General features: G+C 32.0%; 1 protein-coding gene across 1 annotated transcript; it reads right to left on the minus strand.

The window, feature by feature from the left end:
* Nucleotides 1-727: 727 nt before the first annotated feature.
* LOC145045099 (UPF0481 protein At3g47200-like) lies at nucleotides 728-3,228 on the minus strand. The gene is made up of 2 exons (XM_078993445.1): nucleotides 3,134-3,228; nucleotides 728-2,590 (listed from the first exon to the last, which is right to left on the minus strand). The coding sequence occupies exon 2, from the start codon at nucleotides 2,554-2,556 to the stop codon at nucleotides 1,114-1,116; it is 1,443 nt and encodes a 480-aa protein (XP_078849571.1). The 5' UTR covers nucleotides 2,557-2,590; nucleotides 3,134-3,228; the 3' UTR covers nucleotides 728-1,113.
* Between the last annotated feature and the right edge of the window lie 18,701 nt (nucleotides 3,229-21,929).

The following is a 21,929-nucleotide window of genomic DNA, read 5'->3' on the forward strand; positions in this document are numbered from 1 at the left end:
GATGAAAGGGATAGGGTTGGAGTTGTTTTTATTTAAATAAATTAAAAAAATCAATGGAAAAATAGTTTTTTTTAGGTAAGATAGGGAACAAACACGTAATAAAAACAAACATTGGAAACCTTAATAGTTAAAATAATAAGTTAGAGGTCAAACGCACAAATTACCCTAAGTCATAGGAACCATTCGTGTAATTTACTCTTTTTCTTTGGATCATGCAAATTATACCATGGTTTAGAGTGGTGGGTGTGGGCAACGCCCCACGTTACTAGGAGAAAAAGAAGAAAATAGCGTTAAGAGATGTTATGATCGTAACGGGAATACCTTTAACATGGAATAACATAGGAGGGGTGGTGCTCATTGGTGTTATTAGGTGTTAGCCTTAATAAAGAAATTTGATTACACAGATTAATTACCCAATGTCTTCATTAACTAATAAAACTAATAAATTTGTTGGTTGTTTCCTTTATCAAAAAAATCTAACATGTTAGTTTTACATTTCGGAAATTGTTAAACTTAAAAGTAAATTTGTTTATAGTCTATAAAAACAGTTTACAAAATATAAACTAAATATATATACAGATTATTAAACATAAAAGCAGTTTACACTATACAAACTAATAAAATAAACAAAGACTAATTGCTAACATAAAAGTCAAAACTAACAAAAACTATCAATATTAACACTATGCAATTCATAAAACTAAGTAAAAACACAATCACTATCAAATTATTTACAAATAAATTTTCATTATTCTTTCTTTTTATTCAGTAGGGATCCAATTCCATTTCATGAGTTGATTTTGAATCTTTCTTGCAAAACCAAATACGTAGCACAGAAGAGAGAAGATATGGTTGTGATGAAACTCACGAAAGTTTAAAATCAGTGAAGTGGGTGCCTAGTAATATCATTAAGGGAGATTATCGACTTATAAAAATAAACATATATATTTGGCACAACCAAGTGGGGTGCATGGACCCCATTCCATGCACACTAGCTCCGCCACTTCGTGTGACATGAACACCTCCGGATCAAGCAGCTACAACAAATGGCTTAAATAGAATATCTACTGTAGGCATCATCTCATAGGCTTGACAATATCCCAGCTGTAGTCATTATTCATCTGGCCAGATGGTGAAGTAAGTCTGTAAAAAACTAGTGATCAGAATAGCAGTAGCGACCAACAAAGCCATTGTCTTCCATGGACTGCTAAAGTAGATGTTAATCAACTCCGCTGCCCACGTCTTATACTTGTTATTACAGTGCTTCTCAATTCCTCTTCGGAGCTGATTAAACATGTGGACATTAACCGCGGGTGCATCAATATCATCGTACAGCTTCACCACATCTTGATCTCGACCAAGACTATGAAGCAATATGTTGTTGTCTCGTAACTCCTTCACGTCATCAGGCCGAATAACCAGCGATTTCATTACACGAATATAAGTTGAAACTCGAAAGTCATTAGGATTATGTGGGCACATCTCGTAAGCGATCATGTTCAAGTAAATAGCTTTTGAATTCGAGTACACCGCTCGACTGACGAGCTCAAGCTCACCATAACAATAATGTGAGTGAAACTTGATGTCTCCATTAGAAGACTTGTCATCGACATTAATACATTTCAAGAAAATCCCTTTAGCTTTGAGTTCTGTAACTGATGCAAAAGATCGATTTCGCTTTACATAATTCCATTTTTCATTAGTATCAATGTCCAAGTTTTCTCTCCAATGCCACATGCTCGAGTTACTCGATTGAACATGAGCAGAACAAGAGGAAAGCGAGATGAAATAGTACCTGTAAAGCTCGAGAAGATGAAGAGGTTGCTTCTTTTCAAGCACATTTTCTTCCTTACCGATGATTTCACCATAGTTCAAGTAGTTAAAAAACCAATTTAAGATCCTTTCTCCTCTATCTTCTGGGAATCGCAAATCCAACAAAACTTGGAGTACTATAAATGGGATTTGGTTCTCGAGCAACAAAATATCACGAGATATGTGCGCAAACCCTAATGCGCCTAAATACTCATTATTTAGCATCAACATAGTGTTCTGGCTAGCAACACATTCTATAAAGAACAAAATGAAGCAACCATCAAGCAACATCATGCGATTAAACTGCTCGTCATTGTATTCATCTGTAGAACCATTGATATAACACTTTCTAGCATCGTGTACCACCTCGAACACCTTGTTGTATAAGTATAACGAATCCATGGAATTATTTTGAGTTCCACAGCTCAAACGATATTCCTCGAGAGTTACGAGCTTGTATTCGTTGGCTGCGGAGAAGTCGTCTCGGTTATGGTGGTAAGGGCCAAGGGAAACCACTGCTGGCTCATAACAATGGCGGTTTCTTTCACCTTTTTCGCCTTTTAAGAGCAATGGATGTACTTTCTGCAGTTGTCGTTTGCGTTCTGAATGTTGGGTAGTGTCATTGTCTTCAAAGCAGCCTTCCCACTCCCGGGCAACGTCGTGGATGTTAATCTTGTCGACTGTTTCCGGTTGATTACCCCGCCGTATTTCAACTCTTACATCTTCACTTTTGGACATCTCCATCTCATTTGATTTTTTTTTTCTTTACTAAGAATATCTGTTTTTCAACAAATAAGAGACTTGTTTATCAAATAAAAATCAACTATATCAAATTAAAATATAAGCTTTAAAGTTTGATTTTGAAAGTAGACTTTCTGAAAACTTAACTAAATTATAGTAAAATCAATTGTCTTTAAATTTCTGATTTTTAGTCTCATGTTTTTTTTTTTTTTTTTTTTTTTTTTTTTTTTTTTTTATCTCTTTGTATTTGTACCGCGTAGCTGTTTGCTTGTTTTGATAAAATTTGGCCAGCCATACGTAAAAAGAACCTAATTAATAACCTGATTAAGGTAACATAAACCATGCAAGCACATACATTTTGTTTTTTTCTTTCTTTCTTATGCCAGGGGTTAGCTAGATTAGAATTTAATTTTATATATGATAGTTTTTTGAAGTTGTATGATATATGCATTATTATTATCAACAATGTAAGATCTGTTGTGTCGTTTAATAGTTATATCTGCAGTTATGCCTAGCTATTGTAGGGGTTCAAAGAAAGTGAAAGAAAGAAAGAAAGAAAGAGAAAAAGCTATACCTATACCTTTGTTTTCCTGTTGAAAGCATGACCTGATGACCTGATTTGCTTGTTTGAAACGAGAGCGATTCATATAGAAAAACCTTAAGAGGCTTAATATATTAATAGCCAAAGTGGAGCTTGTAACAAAAGTGGAGTCTTGCATAAAAGTCGATATATATATATATATATATATATATATATATATATATATATATATATATATATATATATATATATATATATATAGGGTTAGGTTCATTTGAGATCACCTATATTTTGTGAGACCGTGAGACGCATTTTTTGATTTTTTTTTTTTATTATTTTTATTTTTTTAATTTTTTTTAGTTAATTCATGTTCCGAAAATAATATTTAAAAAAAGAATTTTTTGATTTTTCTATTTATTTTGCATTTTAAAATTATTTTTAGAATATGTACAGTGTAATATTCTATTTAGAATATTTCACGTATTTTTCAAAAAAAAAAAAAACGGAATTTTTTTTTGTTTTTTTTATATTTTTTTTAGTTAATTCAAGTTCCGAAAATAATATTTTAAAAAAAAGAATTTTTGGATTTTTCCATTTATTTTACATTTTAAAATTATTTTTAGATTTGGTCTCACGGTCTCACAAAATTAGAATGGTCTCAAATGAACCTATACCTACACCTATATATATATATATATATATATATATATATATATATATATATATATATATATATATATATATATATATATATAGTAGTTTATAACCCGTGAGAACCACGGTTATAAAATTAATTAAACTTTCATATAAAAAGTCAAAATTATTAATTAATTACTTTAAATAAATTATTATTTAAGAGAAATTTTTTTAGTTATATAAAATTATAATCGTTAATTTAAATAAATACATGAAGTTATATCATCTTATAATATATATTAAATTTATTTTATTTTTCAATCTAATGTTATTAATTTAATATAATTAGAGTGAGAAAATTTAAAATTTGAAATTTAAATAAAAGAATCAATTATTAGTTTAATTTAATTAGAGTGAAAAAATTTAAAATTTGAAATTTGAAATGAATAATTAATAGGTTGACAAGTGGCATGATAATGGATATACAACATTAATTAGGTGTTCTAATTATATGACACTTGTCAATAGGAGATTAAACCTATTCTTTTATTAGATAGGGATATATATATATATATATATATATATATATATATATATATATATATATATATATATATATTCTTCTCATATTTTAGAAGAAAATACAAAATTCATAAAAATTTCAAATCTTAATACAATCAATTCACAGTTTAATACAATCATTTCACAGTTTAATACATAAAATCCACAGCTTAATACAGTAATTCGTAGTTTAATACACAAAAAATATATATGCACGGCTATATTTTTTTAACTTAATACTAACAATTATATGTTAACATCTAGAGGCGTATTTATCTATTAAATTGTGAATTTATTATACTAAGCTGTGAACAAATTTACAACTTAACACAACAAATTCACAGTTTAATACAATATATTCACAACTTATTTACAAGTATAATCTCATATTTCAGTGTACGAAAAACTCATTTATATTTTAATACATACATAAGTTATCTCATACTTCATAAGCAAACATCAAAAGAAAAATATATACGTGAATCATAAAAAAGGATAACTTATCTGAAATCAACGAAGATGATGAGTGAGAAATGGAAAATATCATTACTTTTCCACTATCGCCACCATTAACACTACCAAGTACCAGTCTACCATACGTTGCCATCAACCATCGTCACCACAAAGCATCAATGTCAACACCAACAACATCATTCCCTAAAAAATCAGAAAATGATTAAAAAAACAAAATTCGCAGTTTAATTCATTATTTCAGACGCTAATTCACAACTTAATTTAATATTTCAGACACTAATTCAAAACTTAATTCAATATTTCAGACACTAATTCACAAGTTAGTGCATAAAAAAAACACATTCATAACTTAACTTACACATTCACAATTTAATGCATAAAAATACATATTCACAGTTTAATACACTATGTTCACAACTATTTTATAGGTATAAAATTCAAATCTTGATATAAAAAAATAGAATTCACAGTTTAATAAAGCATTTCAGGACTCTTATTCACAATTTAATCAAACACCTTGTATGCTCTATAGAAAGATATTCAGATGATCGATTTAAAAAAAAAAACTTAAAACTTATAAAAAATAATATATTCTCATATTAAAATTAATTTAAAAAAAAGTCATGTATTCACAACATAAAACTTATACTTTTTTTATTAATAATAGTTAAAACTAACATTAACATAACTAAATAATTTATGAAACCTTAAAACATCACAATTTAATCACAAGAACAATAATACAAAAAACAATCATACACAAATCATTCATATTTTAACTCAAAGTTAATTAAAAGTTCAAAATTTAATATACTTAATTCACAATTTAAACGACAAATTCACAACTTAAGCTTAATGCGGTTATTCGTATTTCTAAACACACAAGTTACAATTTAATACTCAAAATCCATAGCTTAATAAAATCAATTCACAGTTTAAATAGAAATTATATAGCTTAATGCAGTTAATTTACAGTTTAAAACCCAAATATCACAATTTAATACACAAAATTTATAGTTTAATATAATAAATTCACAGTTTAATACACACATTATCCATTCACAACCATATTATCAACTTAAAGCTCTTAGTACAGTCAATTTACAGTTTAGTACACAAAATCCACGGCTTAATGTAACAAATTCATAGTTTAATACACATAATATATGTTCATAGTCATATTCTCAAATTAAAACTTACATATACATTCATGTATGGAGGCAATTTTATGTACTAAATTGTGAATTTAATATATTAAGTTGTTAATAAATGTCACGGATTAATACAAAAAAATTCACAGTTTAATACAATACATTCAAAGTTCATTTACAAGTATAATCTCATATATCATTCACAATTAATACATACATAAATTATCTCATATTTCAACAGCAAACATCCAAGGAATAACATATACATGAATCATAAAAGTGGATAACTTATCTGAAATCATCGAAGAAGATGAGTGAGAAATGCAACATATCCTTACTCAACCATCGCTACCACCAACCACACTTCCAACATCCCTCAAAATTAGATCTGGATAGAAAAATCAAAATTCACATTTTAATAAAACATTTCAAATACTAATTCTCAACTTAATTCAATATGTTAGACACTAATTCCCAATTGGTGCATAAAAAATACCAAGGTTATAAAAAACGCAAGGCGTGACTTGGCGGCGAGGTCAAAGTTAAGTTATGCCAAACCTTGGCGAACCATGACGTTTTTTAAAGCGTGACTATTTTATATATATTAAAAGAGATAAATCATATAATTATTGAATTGTATCAAATATATGAAGTTTTTAGAAGTGTTATATTAATATTTAATATAAAAAAGTTAACAAAAACTCAATTATTTTAGGCCCGACAAAAAAAACAGAAAAAAAAATTGAAAAAATCCGCTCCTTGAAAAAAACTCGCGCCATAACGCGATATGACACACCTTGACACGTTATTTGGGCGTCAAGCTTAACAAACCCACCTTGGACGTTTTCGTAACGGCTACACCACGCCTTAGAACCATGAAAAATACACATTCACTACTTAATAACTTACATATTCACAAATTATTACATAAAAACACATATTCACAGCTTAATGACTTTCCAAATTTTTTGGCATTTCATCAAACACCATGTGTGAACCATCACTAACTACCACATGCTACTACCTACCAATATTAATTTAATATTAATTCACTCATTCACATTTAAAATTTAGTTTATCAGAACTAAACAATAGTTTAAACATTAAAACATCACAATTCACAACTAAAAAAAAACTAAATTCACATTATTTGAAAAATGCTAACATAATAACACACATTTAAAATTTAATTCACATCATAACAATCATAAAACATAAATTGTGAATACAAATTGATGCAAATATTATAACAAATAAATAAACAAACATGGATTCACAACTTAATTGTAGTAGATTTAAAACTTAATATTTTACGCAAATATTATAGCAAATAATAAAAACAAACTTGGATTCGCAACTTAATAACACTTAAAACTAAGATTAACCAAAGCGTACAACAAATTAAAGATTTAAACTTAAATTCACACGTTAACAAAAGGAAAAAAATACAATCAAAATAAACTATTCTTTCACATGGATCAAAGGCATAGGAAAACTTTTAGAATACAAAGTACTTACACTATAATATAATGATATTTCTTAAAATATCAAACTAAAAACATGTATAATTAATATTTCAAAATGTTTTTAGATTTAAAAATAAAAATGAAATCAAAAAGTATAAGAAGCAAAAGTAATTCGTATTTCATGTTTTTAATTAACAATACATTAATATTATACCACACTAGCTTCTAGGTTGTAGTGGTAGAAGCAAAATTAAATTACATGTCAATTCGTATGTTATCCATAAATAAATATAAAATTTATTAGATTAATATAATACCACCTCATCGGTTTATAATATGAAACTATTATTTATTTATTATATTTATTAAATTTTAAATAGAAAAATATAAAAGAGATCAACTAAATATACAGAAAGGGAGAAACACATAATTACATCACACGATGCATATTAAACCGTGGATTTTGTTTATTAAAATACAATTTAAAAATAATATCTTCATAAAAAGTGATAAAAGCAAACATGTATCAAGATATCAGCAGGCTAGTATTTAAGCATTATAGCACTGACATAAAATGAAAAAAAACATTAAAAATATTACCTCCGGCTAAAAGGCAAGTTGTGCAGATTTCGTTTCTTACTAACATAATCACCGATAAAACAACACGAAAAATGCCTCTGTAACATCGTAAAAATACGAGCTATAAATTTCATTTTAAAACGTGTGCTTAGCAAATCATTAGGAATAAAACGTTCAACGATCATATCACTTCACAAAAGTTATTGCATGTCTGGAAAACATTTTTATAAAACATAAAAGTTTCAGAGTACAATCCTCAGGTGATATCATAATGCGGAATATAAGCATGTGTGTGATGTACTGCTACTGTGCCAACTCCTTCCCCTTCGAAGAAGAAGTACCTGAAACCAAAACTGAAAACTGTAAGCACGAAGCTTAGTGAGTTCCCCCATAATACCTCATATCATACAACATACAATGAACAACTAGGAGATACGGGCCTCGCCCACACTCCGCTAACTGGGAGATACGGGCCTCGCCCACACTCCTCTATCTGGGAGATACGGGTCTCGCCCACACTCCACTCTCAGAGAGATACGGGCCTCGCGCACACTTAGCTGCTAACCCATAATATACAAGTATCACATAAGCATATCATATAAACACATCTCATAAGCATATCTCATGAGCATATCACATAAATGTAAACATACCAAGATAATTATCACAAAGACAATTATCTACCAACTACCCCTGCTGATGGGCCGGTATTGTGGCCTTAGACCCATCCCTAATGGAAGGTAAGTCACCTCAAAGTAGCTGCTGATCTGTGTGGGAACTGACTGTCTGCTGCTGCTGCTACCGCTCCGATAATCCTCCGGCTATAATTCCCACAAAACCCTTAGTCAAATACTGCTAACCGACTTCAGGGTAAAATGACCATTTACCCTTTACCAATCAAGAGTCAAGTCAAAGTCAATTGTCAGTTGGCCCGACTCGCCGAGTTGACTTGTCAACTCGCCGAGTCCCTATCCCTTTGTCCGACCATAAACTCATCTCTACTCGTCGAGCTAAGCATTGACTCGACGAGTTCTCCCTCTAAACTAAAGGCCAATAGTCCTTCATCCTACTCGCCGAGTTGTATGAACAACTCGCCGAGTTCATCTTCATCCGAAGAACACTCTAAGCTGTGACTCGCCGAGTTGTTCTTAAGACAAGAAGATTGCCTTGAACTCGCTGAGTCATGGCACTGACTCGTCGAGTTACTTCTCGAGTGAGTCTAGCTTTCGACTCGCTGAGTCCTAACCCACGACTCACCACTTCCACTCTGCAAGCACAGAAAAGGGGAAAACTCGGGGACTCGCGACTCGACTCGTCGAGTCCGAGGGACGACTCGCCGAGTCGGCCACATGAAATTACTATACACTCGATTTTTCTTGAATCCAGCTCATGCCATTCACAGATCTGGGTTTATAGGGCATGGATTACACGTAAAGTTTCCAACTTTACGTGTAAAAATGCACCAATGAAGGTTTTAGGGCTCAAAATGCACCAAAAGGGGTAGATCTAGGGCTTTCATGCAATTTACTCCCATAAAGGTTATAGATATGAGCTTCTGGAGCTCAAACATGACTAGATCTAGTGGATAATCAACCTATTACGAATTCTACTTCATGCACAAGCTTGGAAAAGGTTCAAGAAGAGCTCAAGAGGTGCTCTAATGGGGTTTTAAGCATACAAACAGAATGGAGCAGAGATATACCTCAAAGAACTCTGAAATAGCACCAAGATATCTGGTCTCCTTCTTCTCTTCTTGATCCACTCACCTTCTTCTCCCAAAATCTTCAAGGAATCACTCCAAACACTTCAATCTCACAAGAAACGAGTTAGGGTTTGACGTAGGGCGCTTTGAGGGTGAAAGGGGGCGAGCTTGGGCCGCACAAGCTAGCTTAAATAGGGGGCAAACCCTTGAAATTAGGGTTTCATCATACAGCGGGGACTCGCCGAGTCGCCAACTTAAACGTGTTCCGGATCTCGTCTCTACTCGGCGAGTCGGACCTCCAACTCGCCGAGTCCAAGGCTAAAAATGACAAATACTTAAATAAATTTTACGTACCAGGAACCAGGTGCTACACTTGTAGCACACATGAAGCTACTTCTTTTCCGACGACCAGTAAGTGGCGGCGGCGCGAGGGGGGGGTCACCAGAGATCGTAGATCTGACACTGGTGCGTCGAACGACAATGAAGGCGACAGAGATTCACGATTGTATTGGTGATATGATTTCAGATCTGAGATATAGTGCATGTGGATGTGGTGGTCATTTTCATCGGTTTCTCTAAAGATCTGAGATATTCTGGCGATTTAGATCTAGATATGATATTTTCCGGTGGTTTAAAGAGAAAAATAGAAGTTTATGTGGTGGTTTGACGGTGTTTACAGAGATTTTAGAGAAAATGGATCTAAAGGCCACTAACGTTGTTGGTGGTGGTTTGGAATATTCACTGAAAATCGGAGCAATGGTGGAGGAGAGAAATCGGAGGTTTTAGATCTGAAATTCTGAAGATAGATTTAGGTGTTATCTTCGGTGATGTAACAGGAAAGAAAAGTGACGGTGATGGGCTGGCCGTTGTCGGAGTTGAGGTTGTCGGTGATGGTGAAGCCATCATTGGCAGTGGTGGTTGTGGTTGTGGTGTTCATCAAAACTTCTTGATATATATGAGAGGATATTATTTTGTTTTTGGAATATTGTAAGTAAATGTATCAGATCTAAACTTATGGAATGAGTTAAAAAAAACATTACGTCCTTTTATCTTTTTGTAACTTATAAAAGAATTTAAAAAAATCAAAATATTAAAAAAGATAAAAATATATTTAAAATTACTGGTTCTTATGGTTCTTAATCTTTTTTGGTTCTCATTTAAACCTTTACATATATATATATATATATATATATATATATATATATATATATATATATATATATATATATATATATATATATATATACAGAGAGAGAGAGAGAGAGATATTGGATTGACATCTATTGTGTGGATGTATGAACAATAATTCTGTGATAATGACAAAAAAATATGTTGTTTAATAATATGAATATGTTTAATCTTGTATAACTATTATCATTATCACATATTCTTACTAATTAAATCGTGTATAAGGTTATTATAGTCCTATTATTATTATTCTTATTTTGTCAGAATGTTGTAAAAATATTTATTGAGTCATATTCTATAAGAATGAAAATGAGTGAAAAACGATGTGTGAGAACAAAAATAAATAAAAATTATTGAGAATGCAGTAAAATGATGATAGTTGTGTAAGATTGAACATATTCACATTACTAAACAACCTATTTTCTTAGTAGTTCTCATAGAATAGCACTATCCACACGTCCGCACAATAGTTGTCCATCCATATATATATATATATATATATATATATATATATATATATATATATATATATATATATATATATATATATATATATATATATATATATATATATATATATATAGGGAAATAATCAAATGAGAACGCGGGAAAAAATCTAGTACATTAAATATTTATAATCTAAGGATCTCATTGTTAATTAATTTAAAGAAATTAATGAATGAATTTAATTGTTTTTTAATTAAAAAAAATATAAAAGGGTATTCAAGTAATTTTATGATGTCATCCAATTTGAATATATCGAGTAAATTTGAAAATTAAAAGAAACCGTTCCTATGTTTTAGTAATCACAGTTAACTTCTAATGTTTTGGATGATTCGATCATATCTTGAAAGAAAAATAGCATCATAGATAAACGATTATACCACATTCGATTAATACTGTTCATTCGTGAAGAGTTATTTTGCATTCTGAACTTTGTGAAGCGTCGTAGGTGGAGGAATGTCGTTGTTGATCAATCGAAGTGGAAGAAGTAAGTTTTATAATCTTTATTGAATGTCGATTGACTGGAAAACGTGTGTATTAGTGTGTTTAGGTTTTTATAATGTGTACATTTGACGATTCTTAAAACCCTAGAAGTTGGGTCTTTCGTTTTTTCTTTATATCGTCGATTATGAACTGTAGTTATTCTTCATCTCTGATGAATGTTGTTTTAAATGTTTTGTTTCACAAATAACACGTTGGTGTATTTGATTGTTAAAATGAAAATGGTAATTATAGATGAGTTCCGAATTTACGGTATTGTGATATTGAATGTGCTTAAAAATCAACAGTTTATGATTGTGTTTGATAGTTATAAGATGCATATACATGTGTAATCGTAGTCGACTACTTTGAACTGAAATAAGGTTACGTAAACCCAAAAATTAGGGCTTTTTTTTACATCATAAGTAGCACAGGAAGAGTAATTGATGTTAGTATTCGATTGTGAATGTTTTTTAGTTGACAAATAATAGCGAATTGTGAGAATGTCATTCATTAATAATGATTACTTGTAAAGTCCGATTGTGCGACAGAAGTACTTTTCTAGTATTAATCCTTGTTGTTGGTTGTATGTTTTGTATATTGTTAAAGTGATATTCAGTTGTGAATGGGTACTTTATTGAGTATGTATGTGGTTTTGATCCTGTACATGGTTTTGTATGTAAAGATTAATGATGTAGGAGTGCAAACTGTTTTATGTGGGTAAGTTAATTGCACTGTTTGTTTGTTGATGATTGTTGTAAACATTACTCTGATTTTGGGGCGAAGAGGAGTAATTGATGTTAGTATTCGATTGTGAATGGTGTTTATTAGAAAAATAATAACGAAGGGTATAAATGTCATTTATTACTACTGATTACTTGTAAAATCCGATTGTTTTTGAGACTAAGTACTTTTTCTAGTATTATTCCTTGTTGTTGGTTGTATGATTTGTATATTGTTAAAGACATAGTCATTTGTGAATATGTACTTTGTTGACTATGTTTTGTATGTAAAGAATAATGATGTATGAGTCCCAACTGTTTTACGTGAGTAAGTTAACTACACTGTTTGTTTATTGATGATTATTGTAAACATTCCTCTGTTTTTTGGGTATGTGTTTAATGTAAAATGTATAATGGATGATTATTTGAGTTGTTAATGTTTCAATTCTGAGTTATAAATGATTAAGGTATATTAATGCTATTATTAGGTAGAAAGAAAAGCAAGAGGATATTACTAAAGACGACATTCAGCAAATTCACTAATGAAGAATCCAATCCATTGCTTATTGATATTGAAGATGCAGACAATGAAGGAAACGAACTAGTACAACCTCAGATTAGAAGAGAAGGACGGAAGAAGTTTTCAACACCTAAGAAGAAAACTAAAAATCAAACTGGTGGTGATGATGATTATATGAAATTTAAAATTTTAAATATCAATTTGAATCTATAGTGATTATGTGTCTTATTTTTTGGACAGGTGTGGGGGACGTGTTAATCGCACACCAGCTCATTCAATGTGAAGGGGTCTTAAAGTTGTAGTTTTGAGCTCAGATTCAAGTAATGTACTTGTTTAGAAATAAATTTATTTAGAGTTTGATGTTGTAGTTAGTTTTAATAACTTGTTTGTTTTGTATTTATTAATAGAAAAAAACAGGAAACCCAAAGTCAATGTGAAGAAGGTTGATGGAGGAAATTCAAGGTTTTCTAAAGCTAAAAAAAATATACAGAAAAAAAAGGTATGAATGATGATTTCATGAAATGTAACTTGTATATTAAAGTATCTTCAGTGATGATTATGTTGTCTAATTATTGACAGGTTTCATTGAAAGTTATGACTTGACAGAAGACAGTGGACTAAATAGGGAAAATGAATTGAGAACAAAAAGACGTTTTGATAGATGTAAAACAAAAGGTGATGAAGTTGTTGTTATAAACTCATTTTCAGGTAGTGTTATTTTCTTTAATAAATTTAGTATAGCATTGGTTTGGTAATTTATTTATAATCATTTATTGTGTTACATTTGTCTTAACAGGAAAAGATAATGTTACTGTCAAGAACCTTGACGAAGATGAAGACTCTGATTTTGAAGCTGACATAACTGTGGTAACAAGGAAAAAGAGAAGGCATCATACTTCATTCAAAGATGATGAAAAAGAAAATGTGAAGAAATTTAAAAGACAAAGGAATAAAGAAGGAAATGTATTGAAGCCAAGAAAACATCCTAAAGTTGTAGCAAGTGGTGCAGAAGAAGCTAAGCGAATACAAGTACGGACATCTCCAAATGTTTTGTACAGTTGTATGCATAACCTTAGCAAGGAACATGAAGCTTATATTTCTTCTATTGGTCTGAGGCATTTGTTGAAGATGAAAGTGGATGGGTGTGCATCAATTATGGGGCATTATATTGTAAGGAATTTTAACGCAGATAGGATGGTACTCAAACTTCATCATGGAGAGATACCAATCAATTGGCAAGTTATTCACGAAATGTTGGGTCTGCCTCTGGGACATGCTACAATAAAGTCTATGCCTTATAGAGAAGTCACAGATGACACGATAACTATTTGGAGAAAACAATTCGAAGATGAAGATAATATTAGACCAAGGGCAGTTCAACAAGTTATTATGCAGTCAACACGTGCGTATTTAATGTTTAAAGTAAACATCTTTGTCATGTTGTGTAATACACTAGGTCAGTCGATGAGCATGGGCACATGTGACCTGTCGATGTTTTCAAAAGTGACGAAAGATCTGGATCTAAGTGACATTGATTGGTGTGGATATGTTTTTGATTGCCTTAAGGAGACAAAAAGTGCGTGGAATCCAAACAGCAAAAAAGGATTCTATGTTGGGCCAATTATATTACTGTTGGTAAGATTTGTTTTAAATTAAACTGTCATTCAATATTTGTAGCCTTATGTGTGCAGATTCATTAAAGTGTATTTAAGTAAAACATTTTTTATTTGTCTTTGTTGTAGTTGCTATACGTAGAAAGTGTTCGATGCAATTCAGTGAAGATTGTACGATGCAGACCAGCAATATGTTGTTGGAGTGTTGATAAACTACGTGAGCGAGAAAGAGTAGAGTGTAGGACAATTGGTCTGGGTATGGGTGAATTGCAAGATCCATTTCAATTCATCAATGAAGCATCGGGAACTGGTAATGTAGGGCAAGAAAAAGTTCGGGTAATATTTTATTGTATTGAACAATGCATATGAAATTTATTATTTGTTTATTTGGTATAGTATAAATTAATTACATTCATAAATTATTGACAGGGAAATGATGCAAGAGATGTAAGGTGTAAGGTAGTAATATAATATAATCATAACTAAATAATAAGTTATTAGTACAACAACTAATATTGTGTTGCTTTTCGTAGGGAAATCATGGAGATGATATTTTTAGTGGAAGTTGGGAAAGTGTTGAGGTAGTTAACTACCTATTCACATTTGAATAATGAATTTCTACAGTATTAATTAATACTAACTGACATATTAATATTTTTATTTGGTTTGTAACATAATTCTATTGTGGTGACCTAATTAAACAACTGTTTCAACAATAAAGGAGATGTACGACATGATATTGCAGCAAAAGAAAGTGTTGGAAGACAAAATAAATGATGTTGTCAAGAAATATCCTGATAATCAGTTGGTTAAAGAATGGAAAAACAAAGTAAATGATTTGTTTACTGAAGTTTCTGCATCAGAGGAACCAGAACAATCTCAATGGTGGTATGATAACGAGGCTGAAATTGAACGTACGCTGATTCTAGCTACAACTAACAAACAGTTTGACAACTCCCCGATAGCAAAATGTAGTATTCAAATGTCACAGGAATATGCAGATTTCGCGAATAGATCTGGAACAAAATCTTTTAAGAATACACCACCATCTAAAATGGAAATGCCAATTCCTTTGTCTGTAGTACCATTCAACAAAGATGAACATTGGGTTAGTAGAAGAGGGTACAGGCCTCGCATGAAATCCGAATATCTGAAATCTCCTTACGTTATACGGGTTGATATCATCAAAGGAGTTCCACGGCAGGAAAAACGTGTAGCAGAATGGATATTCTCTCTCCAGGGAGAGCCAAAGTAAGTTGCATTTACAATATTTTTAAAATTACTTAATTTTATTGTTTGCTCATTAAAAATAGTATTAATTGTTCACGTCTATTGCAGTGATATAGTTTTCCACACTCTGGATGGGTTTTCTGCTCAGAGGTTTCATATGGAAAGTTTTTTTTCCAACATGTGAACTATTTGTCCATGTCATTGATTGTTGGAGTCAAGTGTTGAATCTTGATGAAAGTAAGCGTGCACCTGAATCGCCCCTGAGAGTTTATTGCAAGACAGATGTGACGGTATAAGTTAATATTGTTCAATGTTGATTATATTATTTTTTAAATACAAACATATAAAGAAGTTAATGAGTTTTTAAAAATCGATCACAGAATTCGTAGCTAGAAAGTGGTTTAACAGAAAGTCAACGTAAAGATAAATTCATTGAGAATTTGGTGCTTTCTATTGAAGATATGGACACAAGCCTACGTTTTGTTGGACTTGTAAGAGATATATCTCCACAGTTTACTTACATGTGTATTTATCATTGATCAAATATGAATATTAAATAAAGTGAATACAATTGTAATTTATAAATGTTGCAGCTTTTCCTACCAATCATCCGTTCCTTCCACATTTTCCTTTTTGAGATCAATCTACAATAACCAGAGTTTGTAATCGTTGACAATAACAAAGTTGATGATCCTGATGGTGAGAGATATGGTCAGTTACCCCAAATCATTGTAAGTGATTAATAAAAATTACTTTACATACTTAATAAAATTTAATATGTGTTGACAATGTTTTTTTACATTTTCAGAAAGAGTACATAGTTGATTACTTAAAATCTCAGAATCATCCAAAAGCTGAGATGTTTTCACATGTGATGTCACATAGACTGGAAATGCCTTGGAGAACAATAAACAACAGCATTGATTGTGGTGTGTTTACGATGCGTCACATGGAAACATATATGGGGGGAAGTATGAATGAGTTTAAAGTTGGATTCAAGAACGAGTCTTCTGCACAAGATGATCAACTTGTTAAACTGAGGACAAAGTATTTATACAAAATACTCACTCATGAATATAATGTGCAAAAGGATTATGTGCTGCAAAAGGTTGATGAATTCCACAAGATTCCTTCAAAACAACGTTCTCAAATGTTGGCCATTGCAAAGGAAGAAATTCACAGGAGATTGGATGTTTTAAGTTAATTGTATTAAAAAAGTTATTTTAGTTATGACTTTAATGGTTTCTTTTGGATGGATTAAAAACAATGCTTTTGTATGCTAAGGATGTTAACTTGGGTTGCTGAACGTACAATACTTACTTTTGGTTTGCTAATTTTAGTAATGGACTAGTGATATTTTAGTATTTATATTTTTACATTAACATTTGAATAATTAAGTTATCTTAGAAAATGATGATTAACGTTGATGGTATAGTTTTACTGTATATTCAGGAATGATTCTAACTAACAAACATTTGTTAATATGCTATTTTACTATGAACATACAATCAGAATTTTTAATAGTTAAAGTGAACATATCTATATTATATAATGATTGTTGGTGGGTTTATATCTTAAACTATGTTGTTATTTAAATATTGAATAATAGCATAAACACTTACTTGAAGTATTCCTAACATATTATAATTTAAATGCAAATTGTTTTATCTTAAACAGAATAGTATTTAACAATGTTCATATCATCAATATGTTGAAAATAATTAATGTATTTATGATGTTATTCATTGTTGACTAAACTTAAGGGTTTAATGTCACACCCCCAAACCAAGGATGGCGGAAACGTCCGGGGGTGGAGGACTTCATGTATAGCATCATAACCACAATTTTAATAGTAATTTAAGCAAACACAACCAACATATATATAATTGAAAAAGTTACATCACTTGTATGAATTACATGTTTCAAAATCAATTACAATATGTTGTCAAAATGTGAAAAGTTTGACGCCTTAACGTCCCATCCTCAAAAGCACTTGATAACCTGATTAGTGTCTTCCTGTGAATACAAGTTGTTTGAAAAGTGTCAACACAAAGGTTGGTGAGTTCATAAGCTTTTATTAATAAACTTAGTAGAAGTATTTCACATGTAAATGTCGCGTTTGTTTCAGAAAAAAAATATCCGATATTTCCCTTGAAATCCGAGATATGTAGCCTTATAATCAAAGACTAGAGTGTATGAGAAATCATCGATTTTTAGTAAAAATGTTGTGAGTTTCAAATGTTATGGAAAATAAATTTCTTTTATCATCCTAAACCTACTTCGGTTTTATGAAACCCCGTAAACTTCATGAATTGTTATCCCCCTAAGTGAGTCGCTATAATCATACTGTGACTATGTGAACCTGCCACAACGTTTCTCAGGCGTTGCGAAAATGAAATGACATTTGTCACCCGTAGACCTGCAGGTCCCACTGTAGCTAGCAGCAAGGTGTGGGGTGTCAAACCCAATATAGATCTATATACAAGTATCACGTTCTCCCTCAAGGAGATTCTGATTATAACTACCAGGAATTATATCCCGCACTCGGACGTACGGGGAGAGAGAGAGAGTCTCACAACATAGGTTAACAGGTTTACGTGAAATGTGTGTGAATATAAATCTTTCTTGTATGGATGTACCCTTTTTGGTACGAGTGCGTTGAGTGATGTATCATAAACTATACCTATTATAGTTTATCTAAAATGTATGTAATATGTATGAATCCTCTTATGGAAATGTATTAGTATTGTGAATTTATCAAACTATACTTTTTATAGTCTAATGATACGTGTTCCAAAATGAATGAATAATATTTAATATTTAGTATGAATTTCATAGTTTCAGTTCATAATGGTACACTAACAAGGAAACACATACAAATACTAAAACTTATGATTATACACTTTGCTCAACATAATACAAAGTGTTATGATATTTACATGCTGTTGGCAAAATTTAGCGATTCTGCCCTGTTTTGGAAAAATCATAGAAAAATCATACGAAGTCGAAATCTAGATCCGTAAACTCTGAGAGTTCACAAAATGTGTCTAGTTTGTTCATAATTTTTATCACAAATTAATATGACCTCTAACTTGGGTGAAAAAGTCCAAAATCACAGACTGGTCCGGATTGTTGTTTGAAATGATAGGCAGTTTTGTAAAAATCACCATAAATTGTAGAAAAATCGTATGGAGATGTGCAAGTAGTCATTTTAAAGCTAGAAACATGAACTATTTGCACCTTGTACAGTTTTGAAAGCAAAAATGTTTAAGGTGCCCAAAACAGTCCGTGAATGGAGTTGAACTTTTCTGATGAAGGCTGTTAGAAAAATCTAGTTATGTTCTTAGTGTTTTAACTTGTATTTCCCCCCCTTGAAAACTTGAGAAAACATGAAAAGGTAGGGGCATGAACTCACCTTGAGTGATTTCAGTAGATGATTGTTGAAGAATGGAAGTGTTTAATTCAAGAACACTTGGAGATGCCTTGAAGGTTTTCGAGAATCTAACATCATAGTTAGGGAGTTTGTGTAAGCAACCAAAGATTTGAGTAGAATGAAGTGAAATAATAATAGGGAGGATGAATTTTTACTTACTAAGTGTGGAAGAACACTTGAAATCAGCCTTGGATCTCGAAAATTTGTGTAGAAGAGTTTGAGAGAAAAAGTGGTGTTTGTTACTTAGTGGAATGAGAGAAATGAGAGAAAATGAGGAGTGTGGTTGTTTGTTCCAGCTCAAAAACGTGGGAGTGGGTGAAATTTGAGTGTAAGGGAACATTGAAGTGACCTAGGTAAGGTGGAGAGGTGTGGTTAGTCAAAGAGTGGGTGTGGGGTGGTTGCTTGTGGCTTTGGATAAGGCAAAGTCAACACTCCACCTTTAATAATTCATCCATTTGATTTTTATTATTTAAATAATGATTTTCATCAAAATATGTTTAAATTATGAATATTTAGAGTTTATTATGTTAAAATATAATTTCTGGAGAAAATCCCGCTTTAAAATCATGAAAAACGGGCTTAAAATGTCAAAAATATCAAAAATGGGCTGAAAATGACAAAAATGCGAGACCTGGCCGAGGTTCGGCCCTCTTATGCTGAACCGAGAGAGAGAGGGAGGCGGAACCGAGAGAAGAAGAAGAGAGAAGGGAAGGAGCCGAGAGGAGAGGAGAAGGAGGGAAGAACCGAGAGGTGGGAGGGGACAGAGGAGCGCGCGAGGCAGAGAGTGAGAAGAGAGCAGAGAGTGAGAAGAGAGCAGAGAGTGAGAAGCGGAGCAGAGAGGTGGAGTCGGACCGAGAGGGAGGATAGCGGACAGAGAGTGAGAAGCGAACAGGGAGCGAACAGAGAGGCGGAGGCGGACCGAGAGGGACCGACCGCTCGGTTGTGAACAGTACTCTCGGTTTCGGTTCCTCCTGGGCGAGTTCGGTCTCGGTTCTCTTAGCCACCAGAGGCTCGGCCTCTGGTCTCTTAGCCACCAGAGGCTCGGTCTCTGGTCCTAAGAAGCCTCTCATTCCGGTTTCGGTTCCTAAAGCCTATTTTTCTCGTTTTCGCCCCGTTTTAAGCCGTTTTTGACCCGGTTAAGGGCCGGAATGACCCGAATGATTCCAAAAAGTTACGGGAAACTTTTGAGAGAAATTTGGGAGAGATTTCTCACACTTGGAGAGATTTGGGAGAGATTTGACATTCTTGGAGAGATTTCTCATACAAAGAGATATTTGCGAGAGATTTCACATACGTGGAGAGATTTGGGAGAGATTTGACATTCTTGGAGAGATTTCTCATACAGAGAGATATTAGAGAGAGATTTCACATACGTGGAGAGATTTGGGAGAGATTTAACATTCTTGGAGAGATTTCTCATACAGAGGGATATTAGAGAGAGATTTCACATAGGCAGAGATAGAGTGAAAACGATTGAGAGAGAATCCATGTGGGACAGTTGTGAGTGTCCGGCACCGCGATGCATGGTTCGTAAACCCTGTTAAGCCTTGTTTAAGGATCTTACACATTCCCGATGAGTATGCAACATGGTTTTCATCAGTTTAATTCACTGATTAGTACTAAGGCTTAGGAAATTTTTAACACAAAACTTTTCTCTAGTGATGTTTTCCCATTAATATAGCAAGTTATACAATACGAACATAACACCAACCCTAATACACAAGGTTTAATAGAGTTGACCGGCTTGACTTGATGACTTGACTTGACTCAAGATTGACGATTGTCACATTTAAAGTCAACCATGGTTAAACTTATGACTAAAATTTACCCTAACGCAAACGTGAATCAATATATGATGTATAGCTATTTTAAAAGTTAATCGTACAAACATTTGTTATTAAGATATACTAATAACAACATACAATAAACTATGAATATTGCTTGGATTGTATATGACTATAGTATATAATGATTGATGGTTTTATAATTTCAAAAAAGCACAAGTATATCTATTGTAAGTGCGAACTATTTTAATCTAATAAAAGAGGTTTAAATACCAGATATTGTCATTAATCTGTTAGCATTACCAAATTTGGCATTGCTATTATTCATCTATGAATAAAATAAAAACGTTAAAAGTAATGAAAGTGGTTTAAGATAACATAACCTACTAAATCATAGAAACATATTCTTATTCATAAGTGTAATAGAAAAGTAAAATCTAATGGGAAAATGACTGGGCAATTTTAAGCTGCTTTTGACTCTCGTGCAAGTCTTACTTTGCAAGTCCTCCAATTATGCTTAACATATTGATTGCAACCTGTGCACATTCTGGTTTTTTTCTTTGCAGTTGCAACGACTTTCTCAATAGCACTAACCATTCTTTTCTTAGTTTCACTACCTTTGGTACGTATAGATGCAGGTGGATGGATATTTATTTCATCAGGAATGCTGCGTATTCCAAGCATCCGAATAATTTCTTCTTCATCGTTATCAGATGATGTTTGGTTGGAACTGGCAAACTCCATTGCTGCCTGCTTCAACGTACGTGTTTTTTCAACAAACTCCAACAATTT

The sequence above is a fragment of the Lactuca saligna genome, chromosome 5, assembly GCF_052625555.1.
Source record: "Lactuca saligna cultivar CGN05327 chromosome 5, ASM5262555v1, whole genome shotgun sequence".
NCBI lineage: Eukaryota > Viridiplantae > Streptophyta > Magnoliopsida > Asterales > Asteraceae > Lactuca > Lactuca saligna.